At 62.4% G+C, this 26,911-nt stretch overlaps 2 protein-coding genes and 1 long non-coding RNA gene across 4 annotated transcripts; 2 read left to right on the top strand and 1 right to left on the bottom strand.

The window, feature by feature from the left end:
- Positions 1–2,539: 2,539 nt before the first annotated feature.
- On the top strand, positions 2,540–13,533 carry CDR2L (cerebellar degeneration related protein 2 like). 2 transcript variants are annotated; one of them, XM_051838384.2, is made up of 5 exons: positions 2,540–3,058; positions 8,899–9,011; positions 9,237–9,385; positions 10,198–10,362; positions 11,170–13,533. In XM_051838384.2, exons 1-5 carry the CDS (start codon positions 2,983–2,985, stop codon positions 12,047–12,049), a joined length of 1,383 nt encoding a protein of 460 aa, XP_051694344.1. In that variant the 5' UTR covers positions 2,540–2,982; the 3' UTR covers positions 12,050–13,533. The 2 variants fall into 2 exon arrangements, with proteins under 2 accessions (XP_051694344.1, XP_051694345.1); XM_051838385.2 differs by lacking the exons at positions 2,540–3,058; positions 8,899–9,011 and having other exon boundaries at positions 9,251–9,385; positions 10,119–10,362.
- Positions 13,534–17,275: 3,742 nt separating this feature from the next.
- Positions 17,276–24,274, top strand: MRPL58 (mitochondrial ribosomal protein L58). Its single transcript, XM_002722948.5, has 6 exons — positions 17,276–17,953; positions 20,926–20,962; positions 22,946–23,005; positions 23,436–23,518; positions 23,614–23,783; positions 23,998–24,274. Exons 1-6 carry the CDS (start codon positions 17,765–17,767, stop codon positions 24,080–24,082), a joined length of 624 nt encoding a protein of 207 aa, XP_002722994.2. The 5' UTR covers positions 17,276–17,764; the 3' UTR covers positions 24,083–24,274.
- LOC138846019 (uncharacterized) lies at positions 22,514–22,966 on the bottom strand. The gene is made up of 2 exons (XR_011383368.1): positions 22,748–22,966; positions 22,514–22,659 (listed from the first exon to the last, which is right to left on the bottom strand). It is a non-coding gene; the product is annotated as an uncharacterized lncRNA (long non-coding RNA).
- Positions 24,275–26,911: the final 2,637 nt, after the last annotated feature.

Here is a 26,911-nt window from a genome sequence, read left to right as displayed (position 1 = left end):
CAAAGCCAGGAGTCTGGAACTCCATGCAGGTCCCCCGGAGGGTCACTGGGATCCAAGCACTTCGGCCAAATTTCACTGCTTTCCCAGGTGCGTTAGCAGGGCCCTGGATGGGAAGCAGAGCAGCCGGTACTCTAACCACCACCCATAGGGATGCCCCCGTGTGGCGGCTTAACTCACTGTGCCATGCTCCAGCCCCCTGACTAGTTTCGCTAGCTTTGAACTTTATGTAAACAGAACCATACAGTATTGGGGTCAGCAGAATTGTGACCACCAAAGACGCCCACAGCCTAATCCTCAAAGGTCTCCGAATGTCCTTATGACACAAAAGCCTTTGCAGGCGCGATTAAAGGAAGACCTTGAGAAAGAGACATCACCCTGGCTTCTTCGTGGGCCCAGCCAGATCACAAAGGCCCTTACAGGGAGGCAGAAGGGGTTGAAGCAACGGGATGAGAGGAGGGCTCACACCCCACCCCCCACCCCCCGCTGCGGACTTGGCAGATGGAGGAAGGGACCACAAGCTGGGAATGTGGGCAGCCTTTAGAAGGCAGAGAATATTCCAGAACACTTTCTCCCCAGGTGCCTCCAGAAGGGACGCAGCCCTGCCACCACACAGATCTTAGCCAGCAGAGTACGCATCAGACTTCCGACCTGTGGAACTGTGAGATAAACCTAGGCCGCTTCAAGCCTCTACATGGTGGGTCATTTATGACAGAAGTGACAGCAAACACGTACCAGCAGTCTACACTCTCTGGCATCTTTGGCTCACCATCTTACTTGTACCTGTGTGGGCTGTTTTGAATAGTGCCACTGTGAACATTTCTGCACCTGCCTTTTATTGTTGTTGTTTTTTTTTTTTTCAAGATTTATTTATTTATTTTTTTGAAAGTTAGAGAAAGAGTGGGGGAGAGAGAGAGAGGTCTTCCAACCACTGGTTCACTCCCCAGATGGCCTCAATGGCCAGCACTGGGCCATGCTGAAGCCAGGACCCAGGAGCTCCATCCAGGTCTCCCACGTGGGTAGCAAGGGACCAGGCACTAGGGCCATATTTCACTGCTTTTCCCAGGCCTTAGCAGGAAGCTGGATCGGAAGTGGAGCAGCCGGGATAGGAACCAGTGCCCATATGGGATGCCGGCATCGCAGGCAGCGGCTTTACCTGCCACTCCACAGCCGGCCCCTTGTACCCACGTTTGGTTCACACGTGTACGTACCTCTGCTGCGTGTACATGGGCACAGGACGGCTGGGTTAGAGGACGTGCATAGATAGTGGGTGCTGCAATGCGTGCCTCAGGTGGGTGGACCCCCCCCCACGCTGCTGGGGGCCGCTGGCTGACGGGCCTCAGCTGCTAGGGGCTCTCTGAGAGAGCTCAGCTGAGGTCACAGGTGGTCCCAGAGCAGAATGCACCAGGTGACTGTCGCAGGGAGGGGATAAAAGGTCCCCACGCCCACTGCCCCTTGGAGCAGCTTTGAAGGGTCACCCCAGACTCGGAGCTCTCTCGGGGTCAGGGGAGTGCACACCCAGTGCTGCTTTTCCCTCTGCCCAGCCCCCTTCCTTCCCCGCCAGGGCTCCCAATCAACTTGCCCCTGCCAACGTCCATCTGAGGATCCGCTACCCGGTGGTGCAGCCTGCAGCAGCCGTGCACGGCTTCTGTGGGTGTTGCAAAGTTTCCCCAGAGTGGCTGCCCCATGTCTACTCCCCCAGCAGTGCTGAAACGCTAGCTGTTTTCTTTCTTAAAGGGCACTCCAGTGGGTGGGTGATAATACCTCATTGTAGTTTAATCTGCATTTCCCTGAGGTCTCCTGCTTTTTGGGTTATTTGGGTAGTCTCTTCTGTGAATTGTCTGATCAAGTCTTTCACCCACTTTTCTACCGGGCTGTGTGCCTTTTTCCTGGGTATTTGCTGGTCTTTATATGTCGGATGCAAGTCCTTAGTTGGATATCTTGCAACACGCATTCAGAGTGGGGTCCACTCAGTGTCTCCACAGTACCAACACAAGGTGCATCCCCATGAAAACGAATTACCTTCTGAAAACTCCATCCAGAAAGAATGCTGGGACAGGCGCTCTTAACGGATATAACAAGGCTCCCAAAGAGGAGCAGGAGACCCTTAAAGAGACAACCCCAGAACGCAGGCCTCGCACCCTCACCCTTCTCCACTCCTGCTCGGTGGCTTCCCCCGCCACAGGCATTTATCTAAACACTTAAATTAAAATGCATTCATTCATTGAATGCCCCTGGAACATATCCATGAGCCCAGCCTGCTCGAGGCTTGAGGACCGGGCTGTGAGCAAGGGAGAGGTCCTTGCTTCCAGGCGATCGCAAAGGAGCGATAACTACAGGGAAACAGAATAATCTCAAAACGAGAGACGAGAGACGTAAGCCGAAGTCGGACGTGGAGGGACGCAGGACCTGCGGGTTGAGCCAGCAACTCCCGGGCCAGGGCTGGGGCGGGGGGGCGGCTCCGGCCCCGCCTCTGTATTTGCATCCGCCTCCCGATTGGCTGCCGGTGGCTGGCCCCACCCCCCGGCGCGAGCAGCTCGGGAAGCGGCCGGCCGGCCCCGCCAAGATGCAGCGGCGGCTCCGGGTGTCGCCGGGCGGGCTGGGGGCATCGCTGGCCCGAGCCGGGCAGGGGGCGCCCACCGCGGCACCCGCGCGCTCCTAGCGCCCCAGACCTGCCGGCGGGCCCGGGCGCTCCCTGCCGCAGCCCTGCCCGCCGTCCCCACCCCTCCACCCTTTGTGCCGCCGCCGCCACCCCGCGCCCGGGCTCCGCTGGACCCCCGGCGGGTCCGGCACAGAGCGGCGCCAGGCCCCGCGAGGGCGCCCGGCCCTCGGCCGATGGCGAGGGAGCGCGGCGCGGCCCGGGGCGCCGCAGCCCGAGTCCGCGCGGCGGGAGGCCCGGGCCGACTCTACCGCATTGTCCCGGGCCCCGCGCCCCGGCCCTGAGCCGCGCCGCCGCAACGCCCGCCCACCCGCCGCCGCGGGGCCATGCGGAGAGCCGCGGGGATGGAGGACTTCTCCGCAGAGGAGGAGCCCTGGTACGACCCGCAGGACCTGGAGCAGGGTGAGCGCGGGGACCCCTGCCGCCGCTCCATTGTTGGGCGGGATCGCCCCGGGAAGGGCTGGGCCGAACCCGGCGCGCCCGGCTCCGAGGAGGGTGCGTCGGGAGCATGGGGCGGTGGAGACCCGCGCCGGACCGGGGCGGGGGTGCACCTGCCCAAGTTGGGGGCTGGCGTCGTGTCTCCCGAGGAGACAGAGTGCCCATCACCCAGCTCGCCCACCTCTCCTTGGGGGCGGCAGCCGGCTGAGTGCCCTGGTCTTGCGTGCCGAGCCCCGCTTGGAGGTCTTGGGCGGCCGGAAGGTGGCTCCTTCCTTGCGTTTCGCTGGGAGGGTGGGGTGTGTGTGGAGGGGAAGTTGTCTCGCTCCACATCCAAGAGCTCTCATGCCTGCCAGGATTTCTGCGCTCTGAGACTCCCGGAAAGTTTCCCCAACTCGCTTCCCGTCTGCGCAGGGAGCCTAGGAGAAGCAGAGAGCAGTCTCCAGGCTGCCCTCCCAGGGAGGGGTCCTCTGGCCCGGCCCCGCCCGGCCCTGCTGCCCGGGAGCCCCCTCCCATGTGGCCCCTGGTGGAGCAGTCAGGTTTGGGAATTGGGAGATTAAAACCTCCGCCCCGCCCCCTCCCCATCGGAGGGCAGAGAGGATGACTGGAAGGGGGTTAGGAGCTACTGATGAGGTGGCCAAAGTGACATCACTGGGAGGAGGGGGTGGGGCTGTGGGACAGGAAGGAGGCTTGAGAGGGTCGGGCCAAGGCCTGCTGGGACTGGAGTCCCATCTCCGGGAGGCCAGAGCTGGAGGGGCCAGGAGACGCATCCTGGGAGAAGGGGCCGCAGCAGGCCTGGGGGTGTGGGCCACAAGGCTGGGGCATGGTGTCGCCGCGCCCTGGCTCCCTCCCGTGGGGCCCAGCTCCGGCTTTGCCTGACCCTGCAGCCTTTGTCTTCTGGCCTGACCCACTTCTGTGCTTGTGTCCTTGTGCTGGGGGCAGTGGGTTAACCAGTCTCCAGGGGCCAGCATGGCACTGGGGGTACTGAGCCCCAGCCTCAGTGCCCGTGTCTGAAGAGAGATGCCCCACCCTGGCTGTGATAACCCCCTCCCCCATCCCAGACACCATCCCAAACTTGTCCCATCCACAAGCACCTCTGGGGCTCCATGGGAGGGCCAGGCGCCGTCCTGGGATCTGGGATTAGTCACAGCTCTGACCCTCTGGGTGAACTTGGGCACGTGGAGGAGGCTAGCACGTAAATACATGTAGGTGGTACGGCATTAGGGGCAGCGGAAGCAGTGTGGAGGGCTTCCTGGAAGAGGTAGGCATAGCAGGAACAATCGGAAGCCGGCCCCATCTCATTTAATTCCCGCACCTCTAAAGAAGGAACCGGGGAGCAGGGTGGGTGTTGTGCAGCCCGATCCCAGCGGGCAGTCAGCCCAGTCAGCCCAGACCAGCAGCCCCAGTGGTAGACAACCCAGGAACGAGGAGGGAAACTGGAAATAAGACAGGTTCAGAAGAAAGCCAAAACTGGAGGGCTGCTTGCCGTGGGGCAGGTGCTCTGCTGAGCCCGGGGCCTGGGCTCACCCTCTGAGCGCTTCACGCCCTGGAGACAGAAAGGGGCTCAGACTAACAGCCGGATCAGAGCGGGAGGGGTTGGCAGCCCCTCCGGGCCGGAAGGTTCATGCCAAGGGCTGGAGGGCAGAGAGCGGGTCCCCAGGCAGAGGTAGGCGGACAGGCAGGCATTCCGGGGGAGGGCTTGGAGCCGCATGGAAAGACGGGGAAGTAGGGGTAGAGGGCAGCTTCTGAGGCGCCAGCCCCCTTCTCTCTGCGGGCCAGGCATAGACAGTGGGATGGACAGGGCGGAGCATGGGCCAAAGGCCAGCCGCAGTGAGGGTCAGGTGTCTGTTTGTCCCAAAATTCTCTTCTACACAGCTGTTCCCTGGCTGCCCCCGAGTGGCCCAGGAAATGACTTTCCCAGCTGGCTTCTGGTCTCCCGTCCCGGGCTGTGTCCCCCTGCACTGAGGGGGGGCACTGACCTCACCTCCCAGAAGCGTGGCCGTGGAGATCCCAGCTGACCTTGATGCTGCCCTGTCCCCGTGGGAGGAGGCGGATGGGACAGACGAGGTCCCAGACTCTCACCGTGTTCCCTCTGCACAAGCACCTGCAAAAATAGAAAAGGCCATTAATTATTAAGCACGGGGCTCTCTTCCTGCCCCTCTCCCTCCCCCACCCAGGGCCAGGCGTGGCAGGCCCTGTGGGCACCTCTTTCCAGGCCGAGAGCTGGCTGCTGAGTCACGGGTTTGCTGTCCTCGGCACCTGCCCTCTGCACCCTTGCCCAGGGTGACCTTGAGTCCCTCCCGCCTTGGGACAGACATGGAGGGAAAGATGGCCGATGGCCTTCCTCCACCCTGGGGCCCAGAGGCAACTTGGCCTGGTTCTGTGGACCCGCTTTCTGGCGTACACCAACGGCCTCAGCCTGTGGGCCGTCGCAGGGACCACAGCCCAGATACCCCCTGAAGGAGGACTTGGATGTTGCCGAGGCTTTAGCACCATGGCCTTGAACTCTGGTTAAGTCGAGGGAGCTCTGTGCCAGCCACCCACGTGGAGCGTGTGCCCTGACACCCCCCACAGGAGGTGGAATCCATCCAAGTTCCCAGGGAGGGGAGCGTCCAGGAGGTGGCCCTGGGTTCTTTGGCCTTGCACCTGAATTCTTGGGTTCTGCCTGGGGGTGAGCAGCACCGTGGCTGTCGCATTCAGGGGTCAGAAGGAAGTCCCTGTGGCACTCTTGTCCTTGTCCTTGTCTTGCCAAGTTCCCGGGTAACTGCCAAGGCACCCAGGCCACAGCTGGTGTGTCACATTTACGCTTTTGCCCAAGCTACGGTTAATAAATTCCTACAGCCGGCATCCTCATTGCCCTGGTAGGTGTATGATAGGTAGGTAGTTTATCTTGGCACCCTCTCAGGCGAGTTAATTGCCCAAGGCTGCAGGTTCTTGCTTGTGATCTCTCTCCCTTAGCTTGGTGTTCATGCGATGGCCACAGTAGGGGTTGGGAAAGCAACTTCGGTCTTCCCAGCCTGGGTGGAAGCAGCCTTGCTCTGGGACAGCAGCTCTGCCCCTCGGTCCACACCCCACCCCCCCTCCAGGTGACACCTGGGCACAGCGCCCTCCTCCTGGCTCTGGCTACTTCAACACCTCTGGGCGTGGGAGCAGAGCCAGGTTTGTTCCCTGGCAGGCAGCGTGGCCGTTTGCCCAGGCCTGGTGGCTGGTCTGACGCTCTCAGCTTTCACCAGGGTCCGTCCTGCCCCCAGCGGGGCTGAGAGCGAGCCCAAGGTTCTGTTCCCGGCTGCCCACCGAGAGGGCCTCTCTGCAGAGCTGACCTGGAGGAATGTGCCCAGCTCAGGGCGGCAGTGGGCTCGGCTGACACAGGTGTATCCAAGACACCGACCAGGAGGGCGTGGAGAGCCCACCCTTGCTCTAGGGGTGTTGGAGTATCCCTGGGTTTCTAAGGGGAATGCCTGAGAGAGCTTAAGGTCTGCGCCACACACATCATGCTGGTGCCCGCGGGGTTGCCTGTGTGCACGCTGGTTGGGATCTACACCATCAGCTGCTCAGGGGGGTCTGCATTTAGGAGGTCTCCCAGGGAAATAAGCCGTGACTCCCACAAGGGTTTTCTACAGCCTCATTTCATTTTAAAGATTTATTTATTTCTGGGGCTGGCGCTGTGGCGTAGCAGGTTAACGCCCTGGCCTGAAGCACCGGCATCCTATATGGGCACCGGTTCAAGACCTGACCACTCCACTTCCAATCCAGCTCTCTGCTATGGCCTGGGCTAGCAGTAGAAGATGGCCCAAGTCCTTGGGCCCCTGCACCCACGTGGGAGATCCTGAAGAAGCTCCTGGCTCCTGGCTTCTGATCGGCACAGCTCCAGCCATTGCGGCCAATTGAGGAGTGAACCAGTACATGGAAGACCTCTCTCCCTTTCTCTGCCTCTCCTCTCTCTGTGTAACTCTGACCTTCAAATAAATAAATCAATCTTTAAAAAAAAAAAGATTTATTTATTTAAAGAGTTACAGAGAGGGAGAGAGAGAGATCTTCCACCTGCTGGTTCACTCCCCAGATGGCCCCAACGGCCAGGGCTGGGCCAGACCAAAGCCAGGAGCCAGGAGCTTCTTCTGGGTCTCCCACGTGGCTGCAGGGGCCCAAGCACTTGGGCCTACAGTTTCATTTTAATAGAGGAAAAGTTGGAGATGCCTTCTAAAGGCCCCCAGTAAGCACTGTTTGGGGCAGGCGCTCAGAGACCTGGGCTCAGTGGGAAGTCCTGCAGCCAACACAGATGTCCCTCGGGTCCCTGTGACACAGAAAGCCACCCGGGCCGCATTTGTTATGGGCAGATGGTGAGGGCAGAGAACACGAAGCTGTTCACAGAAAATGTGGCCTTTCACTCAGGCACAGAACTGACCGGGAGGACGGCCACCAGGATGCCGAGAGCACCTTTCTCGGTGGTCTCTCCTCTCTTCTTTCTTCCGCCTGATTCTCCCACGCCCCCCCCCCCCCCGCAGTGTAGTTTCCATAACGCAGTGACAGTTTGCTTTAAAAACCATTTCAGGGGCCGGCGCTGAGGTACAGCGGGTAAGGCCACCGCCTGCAGTGCCGGCATCCCGTATGAGCAGCGGTTCGAGTCCCGGCTGCTCCACTTCTGTCTGACCCAGCTCTCTGCTATGGCCTGGGAAAGCAGTAGAAGGTGGCCCAAGGACCCTGCACCCACATGGGAGACCCATAGGAAGCTCCTGGCTCCTGGCTTCGGATTGGCTCAGCTCCAGCTGTTGTGGCCATCTGGGGAGTGAACCACCAGATGGAAGACCTCTCTCTCTGTCTGTCTCTCTCTCTGAAACCCTGCCTTTCAAATAAATTAAAAAAAAAAAAAATAAAGCCATTTCAGGCCACGTTCATCTGTAGAATTCCCAGATAGAGATATAAGATTGCGTAGAGGGCATATTTTCAAGTCATTTCCCCTCTTTTTAAAAGATTATTTATTTATTTGAAAGGCAGAGTCACAGAGAGAGAACTTCTACCTGCTGGGTCTCCTCCCGAATGGCCGAAATGGCCGGGGCTGGACCAGGTTAAAGCCAGGAGCCTGCAACTCCTGGGTCTCCCGCATGGGTGCAGGGGCCCAGGTACTTGGGCCATCTTCTGTTGCTTTCCCAGGCGCATTAGCAGGGAGCTGGCTGGAAGTGGCACAGCTGGGACTCAGACCAGCACTCATGGGAGGCTGGCATTGCAGGCGGTGGCTTAACCCACTATGCCACAACAGCAGACCCCAGGTAGGTTTTTTATCACAATGTTTTTTTGTTTTTAAGATTTAATTATGTATTTGAAAGGCAGAGTGACTGAGAGAGAGATGTCCCATCTACTGGTTCACTCCCCAAATGGCCACAACAGCTAGGACCGGGTGAGTCTGAAGCCAGGAGCCAGGGTGGCAGGAACTCAAGGACTTGAGCCGTCCTCCACTGCTTTCCCAGGTGCATTAGCGGGGAGCTGAATGGGAAGTGGAGCAGCCGGGACTTGAACCGGCGCCCATCTGGGATGCCGGCCTCACAGCCGGTGGTTGCCTTGTGCCACAACGCCGGCCCTGAGAGACAGCACAGGTTTGCAGGAGGAGAGCGAGCGACCCTGGGAGCCCCTGGGGACAGGGCGTGCAGGGCGGAAGCACAGCCATCCCAGGGCTGAGCTCCTGGCTCCCATTCGCTGCCAGGCCCGGAGCTCCCGGAGCGCAGCCCCTGGGTGTCTGCGTCCCTGACGCCCAGAACAGGCCGCGCGCTCGGAACGCTCACGGGAACCTCCGGTGTGTCCGCCCCTTGCTGCAGACCTGCACCTGGCCGCGGAGCTGGGGAAGACCCTGCTGGAGAGGAACAAGGAGCTGGAGGAGTCGCTGCAGCACATGTACTCCACCAACGAGGAGCAAGTGCAGGAGATCGAGGTGAGGCGCCCTGCCTTGGCCCCAGCAGGCTTCCTGCCACCTAGCGAAAGGCCCCCTCGCGGCCCCACAGCCTTGTGCAGTCCACCACTTGCACAACTGCCCCATCTTCCCCCCCTACCCATGGACAGGAATACATCAAAGCACACCTGTCCTCGGGAGTGGTGGGAGGGACACAGGCCCCTGCCCCACTCCAGAGGGTACTGAGACCCCACCCCACTCCGCTAGTACCTGACCAAGCAGCTGGACACGCTGAGACATGTGAATGAGCAGCACGCCAAAGTGTACGAGCAGCTGGACCTCACCGCCCGAGACCTGGAGCTGACCAACCAGAAGCTGGTGCTGGAGAGCAAGGCTGCCCAGCAGAAGATCCATGGGTGAGGGCCGGGGCCGGGCGGGGTGACTCGTGTGCTGCTCCGGGTGCCCGAGGTGGCAGGACTTTGCCCCTGCTGATTTTACATGGCCCAGTACCCTGCCCACAACCCTCATTCTGGTTGGTTTGCTTGTTCTTAGATTTCTTTATTTACTTGAAAGGCAGAGAGTGATAGAGAGAGAGAGAGATCTTCCATCCACTGGTTCACTTTTCAAATGGCCACAACAGCCAGGGCTGGGCCAGGCTGAAGCCAGGAGCCTAGAACTCCATCCAGGTCTCCCATGTGGGTGGTTGCAACCCAAGCATTTGGGTCACCTTCTGCTGCCACCCCGGCACGTGAGCAGGGAGCTGGATGGGAAGCAGAGCAGCCAGGGACTCAAACTGCATCCATCCGGGAAGCTGGCATCATGGCGGCTTAGCCACTGCGTCACGGCGCCCACAACCCTTGTGTAGGCACCAGCGTACCAGGCTCAGCTGTAGGTGCTGGGGACATAAGGAGGGGACACAGGACACTGTCTGCTCCCGGGAGCCGCAGCCTGGGAGAGTGTGCAGGATGTCAGGTTGACCAGGGAGAGAGAAGTGCCCAAGGGGCCGAGGTGGCACCTGCTCGGCCAGGAAGGTGTGGGGAGAAGGTAGGTCCTCGGGCGTGCAGAGAGCGCCCATGCGACCTCAGCTCCAGGCAGCATGGCCCCGGGTTGCCCGTGTGTGTCCCCTACCTCACATCCTCCCACCTGCAGGGAGCCAGAGCTCCAGGGAGGAGGGCTGGCCCCGCCCCCTGAGAACCCCTCCCGCGAGTGTCCCCCACTCCAACCCCAGGCTGACGGAGACCATTGAGCGCCTGCAGGCCCAGGTGGAGGAACTGCAGGCCCAGGTGGAGCAGCTGCGGGACCTGGAGCAGCTGCGCGTGCGCAGGGAGAAGCGGGAGCGCAGACGCACCATCCACACCTTCCCCTGTCTCAAGGAGCTGTGTACCAGTGCCCGGTAGGCGAGGGCTGCAGCCCGGGGAAGGAGGAGAGGGTGGGCGGTGGCCTGCGGGTGGGGCGGAGAGCAGGTGCATCGTCCAGGCGGGGGGAGGGGCCATTGCTAGTGCCGGCCATAGCCCTGGTGTTTGCCAAGCACTGTGTGTGCCCCACTGTGCCCATGTTGTGCAGTGAGGTGCATTTTATTCTGCCCACGCCTCAGGTGCGAATGCAGAGCTGCAAGGCTGTGCCTTATCCAAGGTCACCTGTCTATTTATTTATTTGAAAGGCAGAGTGACAGCCAGCGAGCGAGAGAGAGAGCAGATCTTCCATCTAATGTTTCGTTCCCCCAAATACCCACAATAGCCAAATCTGGGCCAAGCCTAAGCCAGGAGCCAGGAACTCCATCTGGGTCTCCCACATGGGTGGTTTGGAACCCAAGCACGTGGGTCGCCTCCTGCTACCTCCCAGGCCCGTGAGCAGGGAGCTGGATTGGAAATGCAGAGCGGCCAGGACTTGAAGCAGTGCTCCGTAAGGGGTATCCACCTGCCCACAACACCTGCCCAAGTTCACCTGCTTAGTAAGAGGCACAGCCAGGTTTCTGACCCTGCAGAGCCTCCCACTGCTGAGCTGAGGCGAGAGGGCAGAACCCTGGCCAAGGCGGCCTGTGGTCCTCAACAGCCTCCCAGGCCCTGAGCAGTGGGAGGAGCAGAGAGGCCTGGATTAACCGGCCCAGCGGACAAGAGAGGCGGATGTGTAAGTGCGCACGGCTGGGCGGCAGCCTTGGCCGTGACCGCTGCCCTCTGCCCACCTGCCCCGACACCCCCAGGTGCGAGGACGCCTTCCGCCTGCACAGTTCCTCCCTGGAGCTGGGCCCGCGGCCGCTGGAGCAGGAGAACGAGCGGCTGCAGACCCTGGTGGGGGTGCTGCGGTCCCAGGTGAGCCAGGAGCGGCAGCGCAAGGAGCGCGCGGAGCGCGAGTACACGGCCGTGCTGCAGGAGTACTCGGACCTGGAGCGGCGGCTGTGGGACATGGAGGGCTGCCGCCTGCGCGTGCAGGAACTGGAGGCCGAGCTGCTGGAGCTGCAGCAGATGAAGCAGGCCAAGACCTACCTGCTGGCCCGGGAGGACCACCTGGCCGAGGCCTTGCTCGCGCCCCTCACCCACGCCCCCGAGACCGACGACCCTCAGCCGGGCAGCGAGGACGACTCCGGCACCCAGGACGGCGTCTCGTCTCCCGACCACGCCGTGCGCAAGAGCTGCAGCGACACGGCGCTCAACGCCATCGTGGCCAAAGACCCCGCCGGCCGGCACGCGGGCCACCTGACGCTGCACGCCAACAGCGTGCGCAAGCGCGGGATGTCCATCCTGCGGGAGGTGGACGAGCAGTACCACGCGCTGCTCGACAAGTATGAGGAGCTGCTGAGCAAGTGCCGGCAGCACGGTGCCGGCGTGCGGCACGCCGGCGTGCAGACCTCGCGGCCCATCTCCCGGGACAGCTCGTGGAGGGACCTGCGCGGGGGCGAGGAGGGCCCGGGGGAGGCCAAGGCCGCGGAGAAGAGCCTGAGCCAGCACGTGGAGGCTGTGGACAAGCGGCTGGAGCAGAGCCAGCCCGAGTACAAGGAGCTCTTCAAGGAGATCTTCTCCAGGATCCAGAAGACCAAGGCCGACATCAGCGCCACCAAACTCAAGACTCACAGCGGCAAGTGACCCCCTGCGGCCCACAGCCTCCCTGGGGGGTGGGGGGCGGACCGCAGGGTCCCTCCCGCCTGCCCCGTGCAGCGTCAGGCTAGTGAGAGAGCCCGGTAGCAGCATATAGCGGAGCAGGTGGCTGCTCCGGGAGGCCATGCGGCATGGGGCCCCCCGGAAGTGGAGGCGCCAGCCTGTCCTGCCTCCGAATCAAAGCCAAACGTCCCAGCTCCCCCGGGGACTCCCAGGCTTCCCATGCCCTGGCTCACTGACCCTGGGCCTCGCCCTCAGATGGGTGGCCAGGCTTCTAAAGCCATTCTGTATCAGTTGGCTCTTTTTTTTTTTTTTTAATTTTTCTGAGAGATTTGCAATGCAAGGTCTCCTCGACCCCTTGCTACTGGAAACACTTGAAAGGGGGATCTCGGAGCCTGCTGTGGCAGGCTCTGGGGTCTCCTGGACCACCCACTGCTTCTCACCAGGCACAACTCGCTGTCATTCCCCTAAGCGCTGGCTGCCCACCCCAGGGTCCTGAGCAGCTGGCAGACAGCCCCTGCGCCAACCTTGGTGCAGTCCCTGCGCGCACACAGCTGTAGCCAATCACAGGAGGCCAAGAGGGAGCCTCAGGCCAGCCTCCTCCTCGCAGACCAGCCCCGGAAATGCCTTCTGGGCTCTAAGCCTTTGCAGGGGCCAGGTGTGGGGAGCCTGCCCTCTGCCTCTGCCGCCCCTCTCCGTGCCCGCCCCTGTCTCAGGGACCATGACATCTCATGCACTCCATGCTCCCCACAGGCCCAGCCTGGCGCCGGTCACAGCCCCCAGGACGTCCTCCTGGGCAGGTGCCACCAACCAGAGGGCCCAGTGGCCATGCTCACCCCCCTTCCCTGGGGACTACCCGGGACTCACCCTGCACTGAATGGTACTGAAACGGGATGAGGACGAGAACCATGTTCTCTCCTTCCCTCCCGTCCTTTGTCGGGGAGGGGGCTTGAGGACCCAGGAGGGTCGAGGCTTCACGGACTCAAGCTTCAGCTAAGAGGAGCCCTGCACAGTCCAGGGCTTCTGGTTCCTTCTGCCGCCTCCCCTGAAACCCCAGGAGTCAGAGGAGCGGAGCCGTCCGGTGGCAGGTGGTGGCCCCGGCTTCTGTGCTGGGAGCCCAGTGGGAACCTTGATGCCTTATTTATTTCTAATGGGTAAAGGGGTTTTCTCAACAAGCATGCCCGACCTCCCTGGAGACCACCCTGCCCTCCAGGCGGCACTGTGACGCGAGCTGGCGGCCGGGTCCCTGGGCTTGTGCGTGTCGGACCTTTTGTCATTTGGGGCTGGGCAGCTCCCGGCCCTCGCTGTGTCTCTGTCGGGGAGGGGATGGTGGAGAGCTCCGGCCTGTTTGCTCCCCAGCTCTGTAGCAGCCACTGAGTAGCATCACTTCTGAAGCATACACGAGAGATATATTTACAAATGCTTTATTCTCTTCTTTAATAAAAAATGCGTCAGTATTCTAAAAGCAGAAATGGCCTCCGAGCATCTCACATGCCTGTCTCCCTGCCCACCTGAGTCCACCCCTGTGGCCCCCTACCTCCTCTGAGGCTGCTCAGGGCCTGAGTGTTCAGGATCCCTCTCCTCGCCTCCTTGTGAGTGGCACCAGGCGGCTCCAAGCGACAGGTGCAGGGGGGCAGTCGCTATATTGAGTGTGTGCCAGCTGCCGCAGCCACGACACAGCGGTGAGCACAGCAGACAGGACCTCATCCTCGAGGAGTCAGGTTGAGAAGATCCACGCAAAAGCAACCACGTGGAAAACCAACAACCGAAGCTGGTGCGATGGACAGGGCTGCAGGAGGGCAGGGCACGTGTGCTCGCAGGGCGAGGCAAGCATCCCGAATCACCTTACATAACGTGACGTGGAGAGATGCCCAGTATTGTCAGTCGGGGAAGAAAATGTCTGGATAGCCCCTTCCAAGGTGGGGAGGGAGGGGGTGATGATGGGAAGGTGAACCCCTGGCTGAAGGCAGCTGGGCGGCATCCGCAGGGGTAGGGATCCAGCTGTGACCCGAAGGGAGCAGCCCCCCACCCCGCCTGGGCCCCCTCAACCTGTGAGAAGCAACTGCAGGGCACATTTTAAAGATTTATTTATGAGAGGCAGAGAGAGGTGTCCAGCCGCTGGGACCCAGATGACCACAATGGCCAGAGCTACGCCGATCCAAAGCCAGGAGCTTCTTTCAGGTCTCCCATGCGGGTGCAGGAGCCCAAGGACTTGGGCCATTTTCCACTGCTTTCCCAGGCCATAGCAGAGAGCTGGATCGGACGTGGAGCAGCCGGGACTTGAACTGGTGCCCATATGGGATGCTGACACTGCAAGCGGTGGCTTTACCCACTATGCCACAGCGCCAGCCCCTGCAGGACGCATTTTAACAGCGTTGGTTTTGGGGTTAGAAGCCCTCCTGGGTGGCTACCCAGAGGTGGAATGGTAGCAAGAGAAGTCATTGACCCAGCCCAGCTCCTGAGGCCCCCAGGGAATGGGAAAGTCCGGGAGGCAGAGCAGCCCTTGGCGAGCCGTCCACTGGGGCCACAGGGCAACCCCAAGAACAAGAGGGCCAGCTCCTGGTGTTGGGGACGCCTCACCTCTCTTCCATATCCTTCAAGACCCTCACAAGGCTGTGACCCAGGTGCCCCACAGTTCATGGAGGGGTAGGGTGGAGCCCCTCCTGGAGGGGCTCACCCAGCCTCCCTCTGACACCACAGCCAGTCACCACTGGGCTGTGCTCAGAGAAACAAGAGTGTGCGCCAAGTTGGCTTCCACGCTCCCCCTGCCCGCTCCCAACTCAGCAGTGGCCACTTGGAGCGTGAGAACCCTCCCCAGCTCAGACATCAGAGCCCCAGGTGCGCGGCCACAGGTGTGGGTCAAGGAGCACCTTTGCAAGATCGGCCCTCTCCACGCTATCGACGCCCTCACCCCTCCTTGCAGGGCTCCTGCGTGGGGTCCCCTGCGGTGCTGGATTTGCTGGTCCCTCCCCCAGCTCGGAGCCGACCAACAGCACAGGTGGCGTCTGCAGTCCCAGAAGAAAACACTCCAGAGTCTTTGGGGCTCCGTTTCTTGCTGCCTCCTCCACTCTCCTGTTTGCAAACAGGAAATGCAGCGCTGTGGCCCTCCTCCACCTGGATGTGCAAGAAAAGCTTCCCAAGCCCTCCCTTGGAGCCGGGCTCCGGGTCCAGCTCAGAGCCTGCCGGGGAAAAGTGGGCCTCCCACCAACGCCCCTGCCCTGGGTTCCCAAAGAGCCGGGAGCAGCCTCCTTGGGGGGGTGGTGTGGGGAGCCCAGCGCTGGGTCCCCAGCTGGCGGCTTGCGCCGCACCTGGACAGCGAGGGTCCCGCGCTGCTGTCACCTGTATCCAGAGGGCTGGAGAGCACACGTGGCTCACGCAGGCACAGCTGAGAAGGAAGCTGTGTCCCCAGCCACCTGCCCACCCCCTGCTGTTTCCAGCTGCCCCTTCCTCCAGTCCCAGCACACTCTGTCCTCCCCCTGCTGGCCTCCCCGGGCTCAGGCCTCCCTGGACTGGCTGCCTCCCCGACTCCACAGTCCCAGAGTCACCGCGGTGAGGAGGATCAGCCAGCAGACCCCACCCACCTTGCAGACCCTGGGCTGAGCTCCCCAGGGCGGCTCTGTCTTCAGGGACTGGGCAGACAAGGGTGGGGAAAGCAGCTAGCATGGCCCCCGGCTCCAAGTCCACACACAGCAAAACTGAGCCAGGGCCCAGGCTCCTTGCGGAGACCTGACGATGAGCGTTCTGTCTTTTCTCTGCAGCCCCGGGAGGGGACTGGGTGCCGGGCGCCATGCTGGCCGCCGCACCTGAGCTTCACTCCCTCTGCAACTGAGACCACCAAGCAACATTTTACCGACGGGGATGGGCGGTATACAGGTTAAGCAAGCAGATCCAGGTCACGGGGAAGATTCTAACTCAGACCTGCCCGACACCAGCATACGTCACTTCGTGTTTCCTGTCCCCCCCCCCCCCAAGCTGTGAGTCTGATGGGGGCCATTGAGAAGACAAAGGGAAGCCCTGGGCGGGTCTACCGGGGAGCTGGGGACCGGCATCCGCAAGCTCCTGGGTGCCAGGACTGCCTTGGCGTGGTTATCTCGCCTTCCCCCACCTCCCCTCGCCCCTCACCTCCCCTGCCCTCCTGAAGGCTTGGGAGCACCAGGATGGAGAAGGCTGGTTTCAGCCTTCTACATCCGGCAGCAAGCAGCCCCTCTCAGCTCGTCCCCCACCCCGGGAAGGGCCCCCATTCTGGATGGTTTGCAGCAGCAGCAGGTGACAGGAGCCGCCTCCCAGGAGTCTGTCTCCTCCTCTCGTCAACCCCCCCTCCTCTCCCAAAATCCAGGCCACCAGATGGCCCGAGCAGGCTGTGTTTATCTGGGGCCTTGGAAACCTGCGGCTTCCTTTTCCTGTCCTCTGGGTGAGCGCAGGCCTGGAGCTGCTTCCAACTTTATTTTCTCTAATCCCGCAGCCCTCGGGCTTTGCTGCCCAGAATGGCTTACTGCAGTCCCCATGGAGACGCCGCTGTTCCCGCTGAGGTCTGGGGACTTAAGTCAGACGGGGAGGCACCCAGGAGTCTCCTTCCAGCCCAGAGGACAATGTCAGTCCCACCCCCTCCCCAGTCAGGTCTTACAAAGCCAGCACCTGGGAACCCGCTAATTCCAAGATTTCACCATCTCACTGATGCCGGGATGGTCCAGGCGCGACCTGACGCCCAGCTGTCTCCATCAGCCCACATCCCCAGGACCCTGCTCGTCTGGCTTTTTCCTAAAAATAGAACTGGTCACTAAGGAGAGGCAGCCCCTCGGGTGAGGGAAGAGGTTCCTGCCGCTCTCCCAGCTCGGTTTTCCGCGGCAAAGCAACCGCACCCAGGCTGGGCTGTCTCCGGCGCCTCCGGCTCTGCTCTGGCCTCTTCTCGGCGGGAACGTCCCAGCTCCGGAGCCCACAGGCTCCGCCTGGCCTGCCGCTGTCCGGCCCCTCCTCACCTCTCCAGTCTCCCCCACCCACACAGCTGCTCCATAAATCTGGGGCGGCGAGGGGGTCCCGCATGGTGGACCCTGGGGTCTGTCCCCCTCCCCTCCCGCCTGGCAGGCGTCATCCCCCCACCACGCGCTAGGGGGATTTGCTTTGGGGGAGCACACGGCCTGAAGCTCCCAAAGCTCAGCTGCACCAGAGCTTCGCTTCTCCCTCCCCCCAAAAAATCACTCCTACAGACGCCAATTTATGCATATTTTAATGAAACGCCCCAAGCCTGCCATCTTCTAGCGCCTGGGATACAAGCCCCAAGCAGAGGCCTCTCCGGAGCTTCCACTGTGGCAATTGCATCAGAAGAATAAGAAACCAGGAGAAGCGGAGCAGGGTGCAGGGGTGGGCGCGGGGTGGGGGAGACAGGAGCCGGGCCCGTGGGCAGAGGGTCGCTGAGCTGCGTCTGGGCGTTGAGCGGTCCCAGCGGAGGGAACCAACTCCAAAAAGAAGAGATGTTTCTGGAGGGCTCAGGCTTGTTTTCACGTCGGTTCGCTGCCTGGCCAGTGTCCCCCTCAAGCCGACCAGGCCTCCCGCAGGCCGCTGCCTGGGTACCATCGCCGCGAGCCCAGATCGCCGCGTCCCGGCGCGGGGCCCTAGCAACAGGGCGGAACCAAAGTCGCGCGGGCACTGCGAGCTTGCGGACCGTGAGCGAAGAGCGCCGCCCGGAAGTGGCCCCGCGACCCGAACATGGCGGCCGCCCGGTGCCTTCGCTCGGGCCTGAGCCGAGCTGGAGCCTGGCTGCTGTTCTCGCCGCCCGGGCGCTGCCCGCGCCGGGCTCTGCACAAGCAGGCGGACGGCACGGAGTTTAAGAGCGTCTACAGCCTCGAGAAGCTCTACCCCGAATCCCAGGGCAGGGACACCGCCTGGAGAATCCCGGTGAGCCGGAAGGACAGGGCGGAAGGGGCGTTTCCGGCCGCTGCTAGGTGACGACCGGAAGCGGGGCCATTGGCTGGGCGAAGGGGCTACGTGGAGGGGGCAGTCGCGCGTGGAACGTGGCGGTCGTCGTGGGAGAGGGCTGGGCGGTGGTGCCTGGCGTGGCTGGAGACGTGCGGGCGCCCGGGGAGGCCTCTGGACGGGCTGGTGGCCTTGGCGCGCTCGCGTCCTGGCCCTCCCAAGGTGGACAGCGCCGGCCAGAGGCTGCCCGCGTGTTGGCTACCTTTCGGAAGGTTGCGTTTTCCCGGCGCCCCTGAGACAACAGGGGGATCCTGCAGGATGCGTGCACTGCGCTCTCTTGCGTGCAGGTGCAGTTGCGCCCAAATGGAGTAGGCCTTCCTTCTCCCATCGGCTCATCCCATAAACCGACACCGACCGAGAGCGTGCCGGGCGCGCAGCCAGGGGCTGCGGTAGCCAGCAAAGCAAAACCTCTCGTGCAAGGAGCCAGGCCATAAATCAAATAAATAGGGAACATGGAATGGGTGAGATGGTAGTTCGGAGAGAACAAGTCCCGCTAGACGTAGGGAGTGGGTTTGCAGCGTTAAGTAGGGCGGTCTAGGACAGCCCCTGGCATTGAGTGATGACCTGGAAGAAGCCAACCCAAGGCCTCCGGGAATGGGGAGAGGCCACAGTCCCAGCAGAGGGAACGCCCGTGTAGCAGGCTTGAGGCGGAGGGGGGTGAGTGGGGCAGGCCTGTTTGCAAGGCCGCCTGGCCTTTCCCGCTGGGGGATGGGGACCTGTTGGAGGGACTGAGGCACAGAGCAGGATGGTGCGCCTTGGCTGGGTAAGGGCCAGCCCTCGCACAGTGCCTTGCGGAGAGCGGGTGGCGGGTGGCTGAGCAGTCAGACTGGACGCAGGAGAGAGGACGGCCAGGGTGGAGCAGGCGGAGTCCCAGGAAGTGGTCAGATCCGGGATACGTTCTGAAGGGGAGGCCTACAGGATTTGCTCATGGATTGGATACAAAAGTGAGAATGAGAGGAATTGAAGGCTGGGGCCTTGAGCAGTGGGAAGGAGTTTACCATGAACTGAGATGAGAAAGGGGCGCAACTCATCGTTCATTCAATAAAACCTTACCGCGAACCCACTGTCGGGCGTGTGCACAGCAGGTGCAGCCATGAGCAGCCAGCCAGACTCCTGCTTCCTGGGAGGAGCCTCAGGGCTTGAGTGGAGGACTTGGGGCTCCTTCAGGTCCTCAGGGAGGGAGGAGCCCTGGGTGGGAGGCGCGCCCCGGCATCCCAGAGCAGGCCTGGAGCACCCGCTGCATCCACAGGGCTGGGGTGGAGGAAGGAGGTTCAGCCAGCAGAGGTGAGAGAAGAGGTTCTCGTCTCTGCACAAGAAGGAGCTCAGACCTGAGGCAGTGGTGGTAAGCAGGGTGGCAGAGAACGGCACCTGACAAACCAGGCAGGCGTCTCAAGGAAGGGCGGAGCACGCGGTCTGTATTCAGACCCCGGCTTGTGAAGGAATGGCGTCCAGGTCTTTCTGCCATTTCTCCTTCCCCTTCCCTCTTCTCCTGGACACAGGGCTTGCTGGGTCTGAGATAGGTAAAATACCTTTTTCTTTTTTTAAGATTTATTTATTTATTATTTGAAAGGCAGAGTTATAGAGAGGCAGAGAGAGAGGCATCTTCCATCCACTGGTTCACTTCCCAAATGGGCTCAATGGCTGGAGCTGCACTGATCCAAAGCCAGGAGCCAGGAGCTTCTTCTGGGTCTCCCATGTGGGTGCAGGGGCCCAAGCACTTGGACCATCTTCCACTGCTTTCCCAGGCCATAGCAGAGAGCTGGATTGGAAGAGGAGCAGCCGGGACTCGAACCGGCACCCAAATAGGATGCTGGCGCTGCAGGCGGCGGCTGTACCCACTATGCCACCGCGCCGGCCCTGGGTAAAATTCCTCTTAAGGATATTCTAGTGATATCAGATTGGGCAGCCCCTTGGTGCTAGGCAGAGAGGATTCTGGGGTGCTTTGGTTGGGGGAAGGCTGGGGCCACCTATGAAGTGACTGGGCTGCGGGTGCGGGCAGGGCTTTGTAGTAGAAGATACAGGCCGCTCTGTGCCTTTCCACGGAAGCTGTTTCCCTTGCGCCCCTCTCAGGCGCAGGGGCTGGTGTCCTTCCTACCTAACGGTTCGAGTTTGAGCCGGTGCAGCTGGTGTTATGCCGGTGACGGTATTTTCTTCCGGGGACAGCAGAGGGAGGAGAGGAGGGATTTAGAGTGGCCGGGAGCTAGCAATGGAGAATGAGGAGGAGGCACGGAACAGCTGGGAGCCTGGCCCAGCAGGAAGGGGAGGGGGGCGGGGTGAGGATTCCACCCCAGTTTCTGAAACACAAAAGGGTCCAGGCAGCCAGAGCCGTGCGGATGCGGAGCCCTTGGCCTGGAGGCCAGGCAAGCCTCCGTGGGGGTGGAGTTTGCTCTGCACACCCAGAGGTTGAAGCTGAAGGGCCCTGCTATGGGAGGAGGTGTGGACAGGAGCCCTGTCCCTGTTGGAGGCAGGCCCACCCGCCCCTGCCAGCCAAGCCCCCCACGGCCACAGGGGCAGCAGGCGCCCACTGTGGGCTTCTCGCTCCAGCCCGGTGACGGCGTTGCTTTCAGAGTCTCCCTGATGAGCGCTCACCGTGGCTTCCCCTCAGCCGCGGGTCAGCCCTCCGGTCCCCTCAGCCGCGGGTCAGCCTCCGGTGGCGCCCGGGGGCCAGGAAGGTTGGAGACATCGGTTCCTTCTTCCCAGAGGAGCGTTGCTGAGGTGGTCCCGGTGGGGGCGCCTCTCCTGCATCCTGATGGGCTCTGGCCTTGCTGGGGACCTGGAAGCAGTCCGGCGTCGCCTTCGTGTGAACACCTGACAGCGCCTCCTCTGTTGCCCGGGGCCAGCCAGGCTCGCCCAGCAGGTGAGGCTTCTGTGACGCTGTGTGCGTTATGTTGCAGGAGGACGCAAAGCAGGCCGGCGGGGACATCCCTCTAGGTAAGCGATTTTGTTTCATTGACAATCAGCCGGGGAGGGTGTTGGGCACAGATGCCGCTCGCGATGCCCACGTCCCCTGTGAGAGTGCCAGGTTCGAGGCTCAGCTCAGCCCCTGCAAGTGCAGACCCCGTGAGGCAGCGGGTGATGGCTTGGTCTCCCCTGTGAGAGACCTGGATTGCGTTCCGGGCTCCTGGCTTCGGCCTCACCCAGCCCCAGCTGTTGTGGGACTTAGGGCAGTGAGTGCGAGACGGCTCGCTCGCTGTTTCTTTCTCTGCCTTCCAAATAGGGAAAATGAAGATTTTTTTTTTTAATTAAAAAAGCAGTCATTTCCCCTTCCACATCTCTGCAGCCCAGATAAAGAAACTGTCTCTGGCCGGGCAGAAGTCCTTGTGGCATTCTTTGGCCTGGCGAACAAATGAGGGTGCAGCCACTCCTGGGGTGCTCTGCAGGGCGCCACACGCGGAGAGAGCGCTTGACGTGCCGGTGACTCGGAACAGTCTAGACACAGCTGGGTGGGTGGTGAGGGAAACAAGGCGGGGCGGGGGCAGGTGAGCTCCGTTTGCCTTTCACAGCACAAACCTGGGTGACTCCCTCGTCCGCACGTCTGCGAGGGTGGACAGGAGACGCCATGACAGCCTCGGAGGGTGGAGAGAGGAGGCGGGCGTGCTGGCTGGGGCAGGACTGGGGGGCTGCTCGTTAGCCTGACTGTACTTCCAAATGCTCACAACAGCTGGGGCTGGGCCAGGCCGAAACCAGGAGCCAGGAACTCCACCCAGGTCTCCCACATGGGTGCAGGGGCCCAAACACCTGGGCCGTCCTCTGCTGCTTTCCCAGGCACATTTGCGAAGAGCCGGACCGGAGGCAGGACAGCCGGGGCTCCGTCTGGGGCGCCGATGTTGCACGCGGACCACAGCTCTGGCCGCCTATCGCATCACTTTAGAAATCAGCGCCTGCCCGGCGCCGGCAAGGCCCAGCAGCCGTGGCTGAGGGAGAAACCCTGAGCTCCTCCTTAGATTCAGAGTTTCTGGGTCCCCTAGAGCATGCCAGGCAGGGCAGTCAGGGGCGCCTGCTCCCTGTAGCTCACGGCTGCGCCCTGAGGGTGCGTGGAGGGGAGGAGGCAGAAACGCCTCGCATCTCAGCAGAACTGGCAGCCAGGAGGTGTCCTGTTCTGCCGGAGGCCTCAGCCGCTGCCGTCAGCCTGGCCCAAGCGGCCCGGCTGGCTCCAGGCACCACGTGGAGTGTTGCCCGTGCAGGGCCGTGTGCACTTGCTACGCCGTCAGAGGATGGGTTTACCTGGCTTTTTCCAGGGGAGGAAGCTGCTGCGCCACAGTGCTAAGAGGGTCCCCACCGCCTGGTGAGGCGGCTCTGCGCCGCCCCGGGGCCCGGCTCGCGGCACCTGAGCCCCCTGGGACTCACCCGCCCTCTGCGAGGTTTTCCACTCCTCCTCCCCGGCTTTCCTCACACACTGCAAGGTTGCTTTGCATCCGTTACAAGAACGGAAGGAAGAAAGCTCGTTTTGCAAGTGAAAAACAAATAAAACTGAGACCCAGAGAAGCTGTGGGGCGTCCCCAAGATCTTGGAGGGGCCGAGGCAGCAGGTTGGGGGGTGAAGTCGGCACCGGCCTTCCCGGCTCAGCGCTGACAGCCGACGCGGAGTCCTCGTGCACCACGTGCCCAGTCTGTGCGAAGGCCGCTTGCCTGAAAACAAACATGACCCGGGGCTCGACTGGGCGTCTGTGGACTGTGCTGGCCCGAGGCAGACGGCCAACTCCTACCCGTACCGTACCTGCTGTGCCATCTGTCCCGGGCAGCCGCTCGCCCGTGACTGCACCCTGGCTCCGACTGCTTCGCCCGCCGCAGCCACCAGCGTGCCCGTGCCGTTGGAAGGGGCGTGAGCGGCGGGACAGCCAGGTCCACGGCGAGTGAGCACTTGCGTGTTTGGCCACGGGACAGGCGGTTCTATGTGCGCCTGCTTGTTTTCCAGATCGCCTGACCATCTCGTACTGTCGGAGCAGCGGGCCCGGGGGCCAGCACGTCAACAAAGGTACCGGCGCCCCCGTTCTGTGGTCAAACCCAGCTCCCAGAGGGCTTGCGGAGCCCGAGCTTACGCCCCGGGAATAAAGGGGTTTCTCAGCAGAGGCTGAAATACTCCGGCTCATAATAATCCTCTTTCTTCCCTGGACTCGGGCTCTCAGCTAGGGGCGGGTAGGACCAGGACCGGCTTGTGAGGCAAAACAAAGAGAACCAGTGAGGGGTGGGGGAGGGGCGGCTCCCAGAGCCGGCTGCTTGCCTCCATGGCCCTCACGAGCGAAGCCCTGGACCCTGAATGGCCGGACGTCCATTGTGGTCCAGAGGTGCCTCCGGGTCTTTGCGGGCTCTGTGCATGTCCGACCGGGACGTGGGCTGGGGTGCACGGGGTCGGGTGCGTGGCCCCCACTGTACCGGGACCCATGCCGCCCCCTTCGCACCCACAGTGAACTCCAAGGCTGAAGTGCGGTTCCATTTGGCCACTGCCGACTGGATCGCGGAGCCCGTGCGGGGGAAGATCGCCGTCACGGTAACCACCGCCCCCTCCCCGCACACCCTCCACGGCTTTCCCGCCCCCACTCCCCCCCCGCTCCGTAGGATCCTGCTTTTTCCTCTCTTCTGCAGCATAAGAATAAGATCAACAGGTGCGGAGAGTTGATTGTCACCTCCGAGAGCAGCCGGTATCAGTTCCGGAACCTGGCGGATTGCCTGCGGAAAATCCGAGCGCTGATCACCGAGGCCAGCCAGACGCCCGAGGAGCCGTCCAAGGAGGACGCTCAGCTCTGGAAAGCCAGGTGCCGGGAACGCCCCCTGCCCCTCTGCCGGCCGCTGATTCTTGGGGGAGGGCACCACCCAGGTCACAGGAGCAGTGCAGAGCAAGGCCTCCCAGCCCGCAGGAGGGGGGCGGGGGCTGAGGCCCGTGGCAGCACCCACGGGGCTTCCAGCCTGTCACCACGTCGCAGAGCACGGCTTGGGCCTTTGAGCCTAATTGTGATCCTTTTGTTTCAGGATAGAGAGCAGGAACCGGGAGAGGCTGCGGCAGAAGAGAGCGCATTCTGCCCTCAAGGCCAGCAGGAGGGCAGACGTGGACTGAACCCCGGGCAGCCGGCCCGGGAGAGGAGACGTTTGTCCGCTTCTGCTGACCGTGCGAGCGACAGCGCTGGCGCCATCGCGAGAATGCTCGCTGGGACCGTGGGCACGGGCACGGTGCGGAGTTCAGCGTGGGCTGTCACTGGGTTGTCCAGCTTCGCGTGTCAGCTGCAGTGAAATAAACTTCCAACCAGCAGGCTGCCCCTCTCTGCCACCCCAGAACACTCCCTGCCCTTCCCTGCGCCGAGAGCCGCCTCACTGGCAGGGAAGGCAGGAGCGGGTTCTGGCGTCTGCCCTGGGAGGGGAGGGGGTGGTGAGCCTGGAGGGAGAGGCCCGGGGCAGGGGCAGAGAGCTCCGTTTGAAGACACCCCACGGGCTGGAGTGGGGAGGAGTCCAGTGCGGGTCCGGGGGCTGCTGCGCCGGCAGTGGGCTCCGGGCAGGAGGGCCGAGCCAGGACAGGGGAGAGCCCCCCGGCTGCGCAGCGGCAGCAGACTGGCGCACAGGGATTTCTTAGAATGTCCCGCGGCGTTTTGATCTCGTCCCCTCGACAAACACTGCTGCGCGGTGTCCTGCCCCGTGAGCCGTGCTAGGGCAGCGGCGTATGTGAGCGAGCGCCTTGGCCTTCGTGGGAGTCCTTTGTGACTTCTGCGGAGGGCGTGGAGGACAGGCCCCTGCCCTGAAGGCACTCAGCTGGCCGGAGCCGAGGCGCCCGCCCCGGACTGCGACCTCCCTTCGTTTACTCGGTCAGCAAACGTGCGCCGGGGGCCGAGCACTGGGCCAGAAACCAGCCGGCAGCAGAGCCTTGTCTTCCGGAGAACTGACACTTGCTCAGGCGACAGTAAGAGCCAAAAAGAAAAATGAACCCCGGTTCTAGCAACAAAACAGGCTCAGTGGGTTGTGGGAGGCACAGGAGTGATTGGGCCTAGCCAGGGGGTCCCATGGAGGACAGGTGCTGGACCCCTGGAGAGGCTGTCGGGAGTATGGGTCTGCCCAGGACAGGGCAAGGAAAGCCGGCAGGGCGGTGGGCACAGGCCAGCCAGCTGTCCCCTCTGTGTAGTCAGCAACCCATGCTGGACACGGGGCAGCGGCCATCAGGGATGGGGAGAGAAGTGTCAGAGCCCGGGGGCCCTGAGAAATGGAACCCGAGCAGTGCCCCGGGCCGCCACTGAGGGGCGCAGGTGAGTGGGGCCGGCAGAGCCTGGGGAACCCGCGTTGGTGTCCCTGTGGGTGACCCAGGGGCACGGCGCTGGGCCCGGAAGCCCCCGAGGACGTTGGGTGCGTGTGAAGCCACGCGGAAACGCTTTGAAGAAACGCAGAGAGGCGAAGAGAAACCGAAGGGGGCGGGGGCAGAGAGCGGAGCTGGATCTTTAAAGAAAGTGCTGAGTGCGGCGCAAGGCACAGGCGACCCCCAAAGAGGGCTGAGCGAAAGCGGCCGCCCCACGAGGCTGCAGTTCCTTCGTGACGCCAAAGCGAAGACAAGTTCGTAGTGGCGGGGGAAGTTTCCGCACCAGGAGCTGGGTCCTGCCGGGGTGGGGGCGCTGTGTCCTGACCCAAGTGGCCGTGCACCTGCTGGCACCTGAGGCCTGTCGGCACTTCGCCTGCCTGCTCACTCAGCAGACTAACGCACGCACTGGAAGGACTGCGGAAAATGCTTCCTTCCAGCTGACCGTACGCGTTCGGGACAGAGAAGCAATGTCTCCAAGGCCCTGTGGCCGGCATCACTGGGGGGACAGGTGAGGTCTCCATGCCCGCACAGGCTGGAGCACAGACGTGCACTCATTGAAACGATGGGTTTTTAACCTGTTTTACGGGGGGGGGGGGGGGGGGGCTCATGGCGCAGCCGGTTAGAACTTCCGCATGCAACACCAGCGTCCCACGCGAGCCTCCACTGGAGTCCCCACTGCTCCGCTTCTGCTACGCTCCCTGCTAACGCACCTGGGAGAGCGGTGGCAGGGGCCGAGTGCTTGGACCCGTCATCCACATGGGAGACCCGGATGGGGAGATCCAGGCTCCTGGCTTCGGCGTGGCCCAGAGTGAAAGAGCAGGTGGAAGATTCTCTCCCTCTCTCCCTCTCTCCCTCGTTTCAATTTGTTTGAAAGGCAGAGTTACAAACAGGGAGAGAGGGAGAGAGAGAGGTTTTCCATCCACTGGTTCACTTCCCACGACCAAGGCCGGGCCAGGCCAAAGCCAGGAGCCAGGCGCTCCGGGTCTCCCACGCGGGTGCAGGGGCCCAGGGACCTGGACCATCTTCCGCTGCTTTCCCAGGGGCATCAGCAGGGAGCGGGATCGGAAGCGGAGCAGCCGGGACTCGAATCAATTTTTAAAAATCTTAGTTTTCTTCCAGGTCGATTTATTACAATTCATCACCGCAGCGTTTAACATCATAAACGTCTTCCTGTGTTCTGACCACATCAAAGGCGAGACGCGTTAGGGTGAATTTCCACGCGGCTGCTGCCTTTCCTATATATGGTTGTAGCATTAGACACGTGACCTTCTGTCCTTTCTGCCTGGACACCGGACGGGGAGGCTTTTCCTGTGCAGACGGACCGGGCGCGGAGGGGACGGACCACGGAGTCCGCAGCCGGGCGGGGCTCCGGGTGGGTGGGCGTGGGCGGGGCCCCGCGGGTGCGGAGGGGCCGGGAAGCTCTTCTCTAAGGGGAGGTGGGTGGGTGGGGTCTCTGGGACTCGGCGAGGACCGAGAAGCGGACCGGAGCGCTCGTCGTGGCTCGGTCCGGCTCCACCACCGCTGCTTGTCCGTTCTCGTACATTCTATCCTGAAACCGTGGGTCTCCGATCAGCTCTGGGAAAGCCCTCCGACTCCGCGGGGTACCGG

This window comes from Oryctolagus cuniculus, chromosome 17 (assembly GCF_964237555.1).
Source record: "Oryctolagus cuniculus chromosome 17, mOryCun1.1, whole genome shotgun sequence".
In the NCBI taxonomy this organism is placed as follows: domain Eukaryota; kingdom Metazoa; phylum Chordata; class Mammalia; order Lagomorpha; family Leporidae; genus Oryctolagus; species Oryctolagus cuniculus.
Note: the sequence above shows the minus strand (reverse complement) of the source record. Positions and strands in the feature narration are given on the sequence as shown.

Bases quoted from the DNA above. Each gene is read 5' to 3' on its own strand.
- MRPL58 (XM_002722948.5), top strand. From the start codon at position 17,765: ATGGCGGCCGCCCGGTGCCTTCGCTCGGGCCTGAGCCGAGCTGGAGCC. The intron at 17,954-20,925 runs GTGAGCCGGAAG...GTTATGTTGCAG, and splicing joins ACACCGCCTGGAGAATCCCG to GAGGACGCAAAGCAGGCCGG. The intron at 20,963-22,945 runs GTAAGCGATTTT...CTTGTTTTCCAG, and splicing joins CGGCGGGGACATCCCTCTAG to ATCGCCTGACCATCTCGTAC.
- CDR2L (XM_051838384.2), top strand. From the start codon at position 2,983: ATGCGGAGAGCCGCGGGGATGGAGGACTTCTCCGCAGAGGAGGAGCCC. The intron at 3,059-8,898 runs GTGAGCGCGGGG...CCCTTGCTGCAG, and splicing joins CCCGCAGGACCTGGAGCAGG to ACCTGCACCTGGCCGCGGAG. The intron at 9,012-9,236 runs GTGAGGCGCCCT...CCACTCCGCTAG, and splicing joins AGCAAGTGCAGGAGATCGAG to TACCTGACCAAGCAGCTGGA.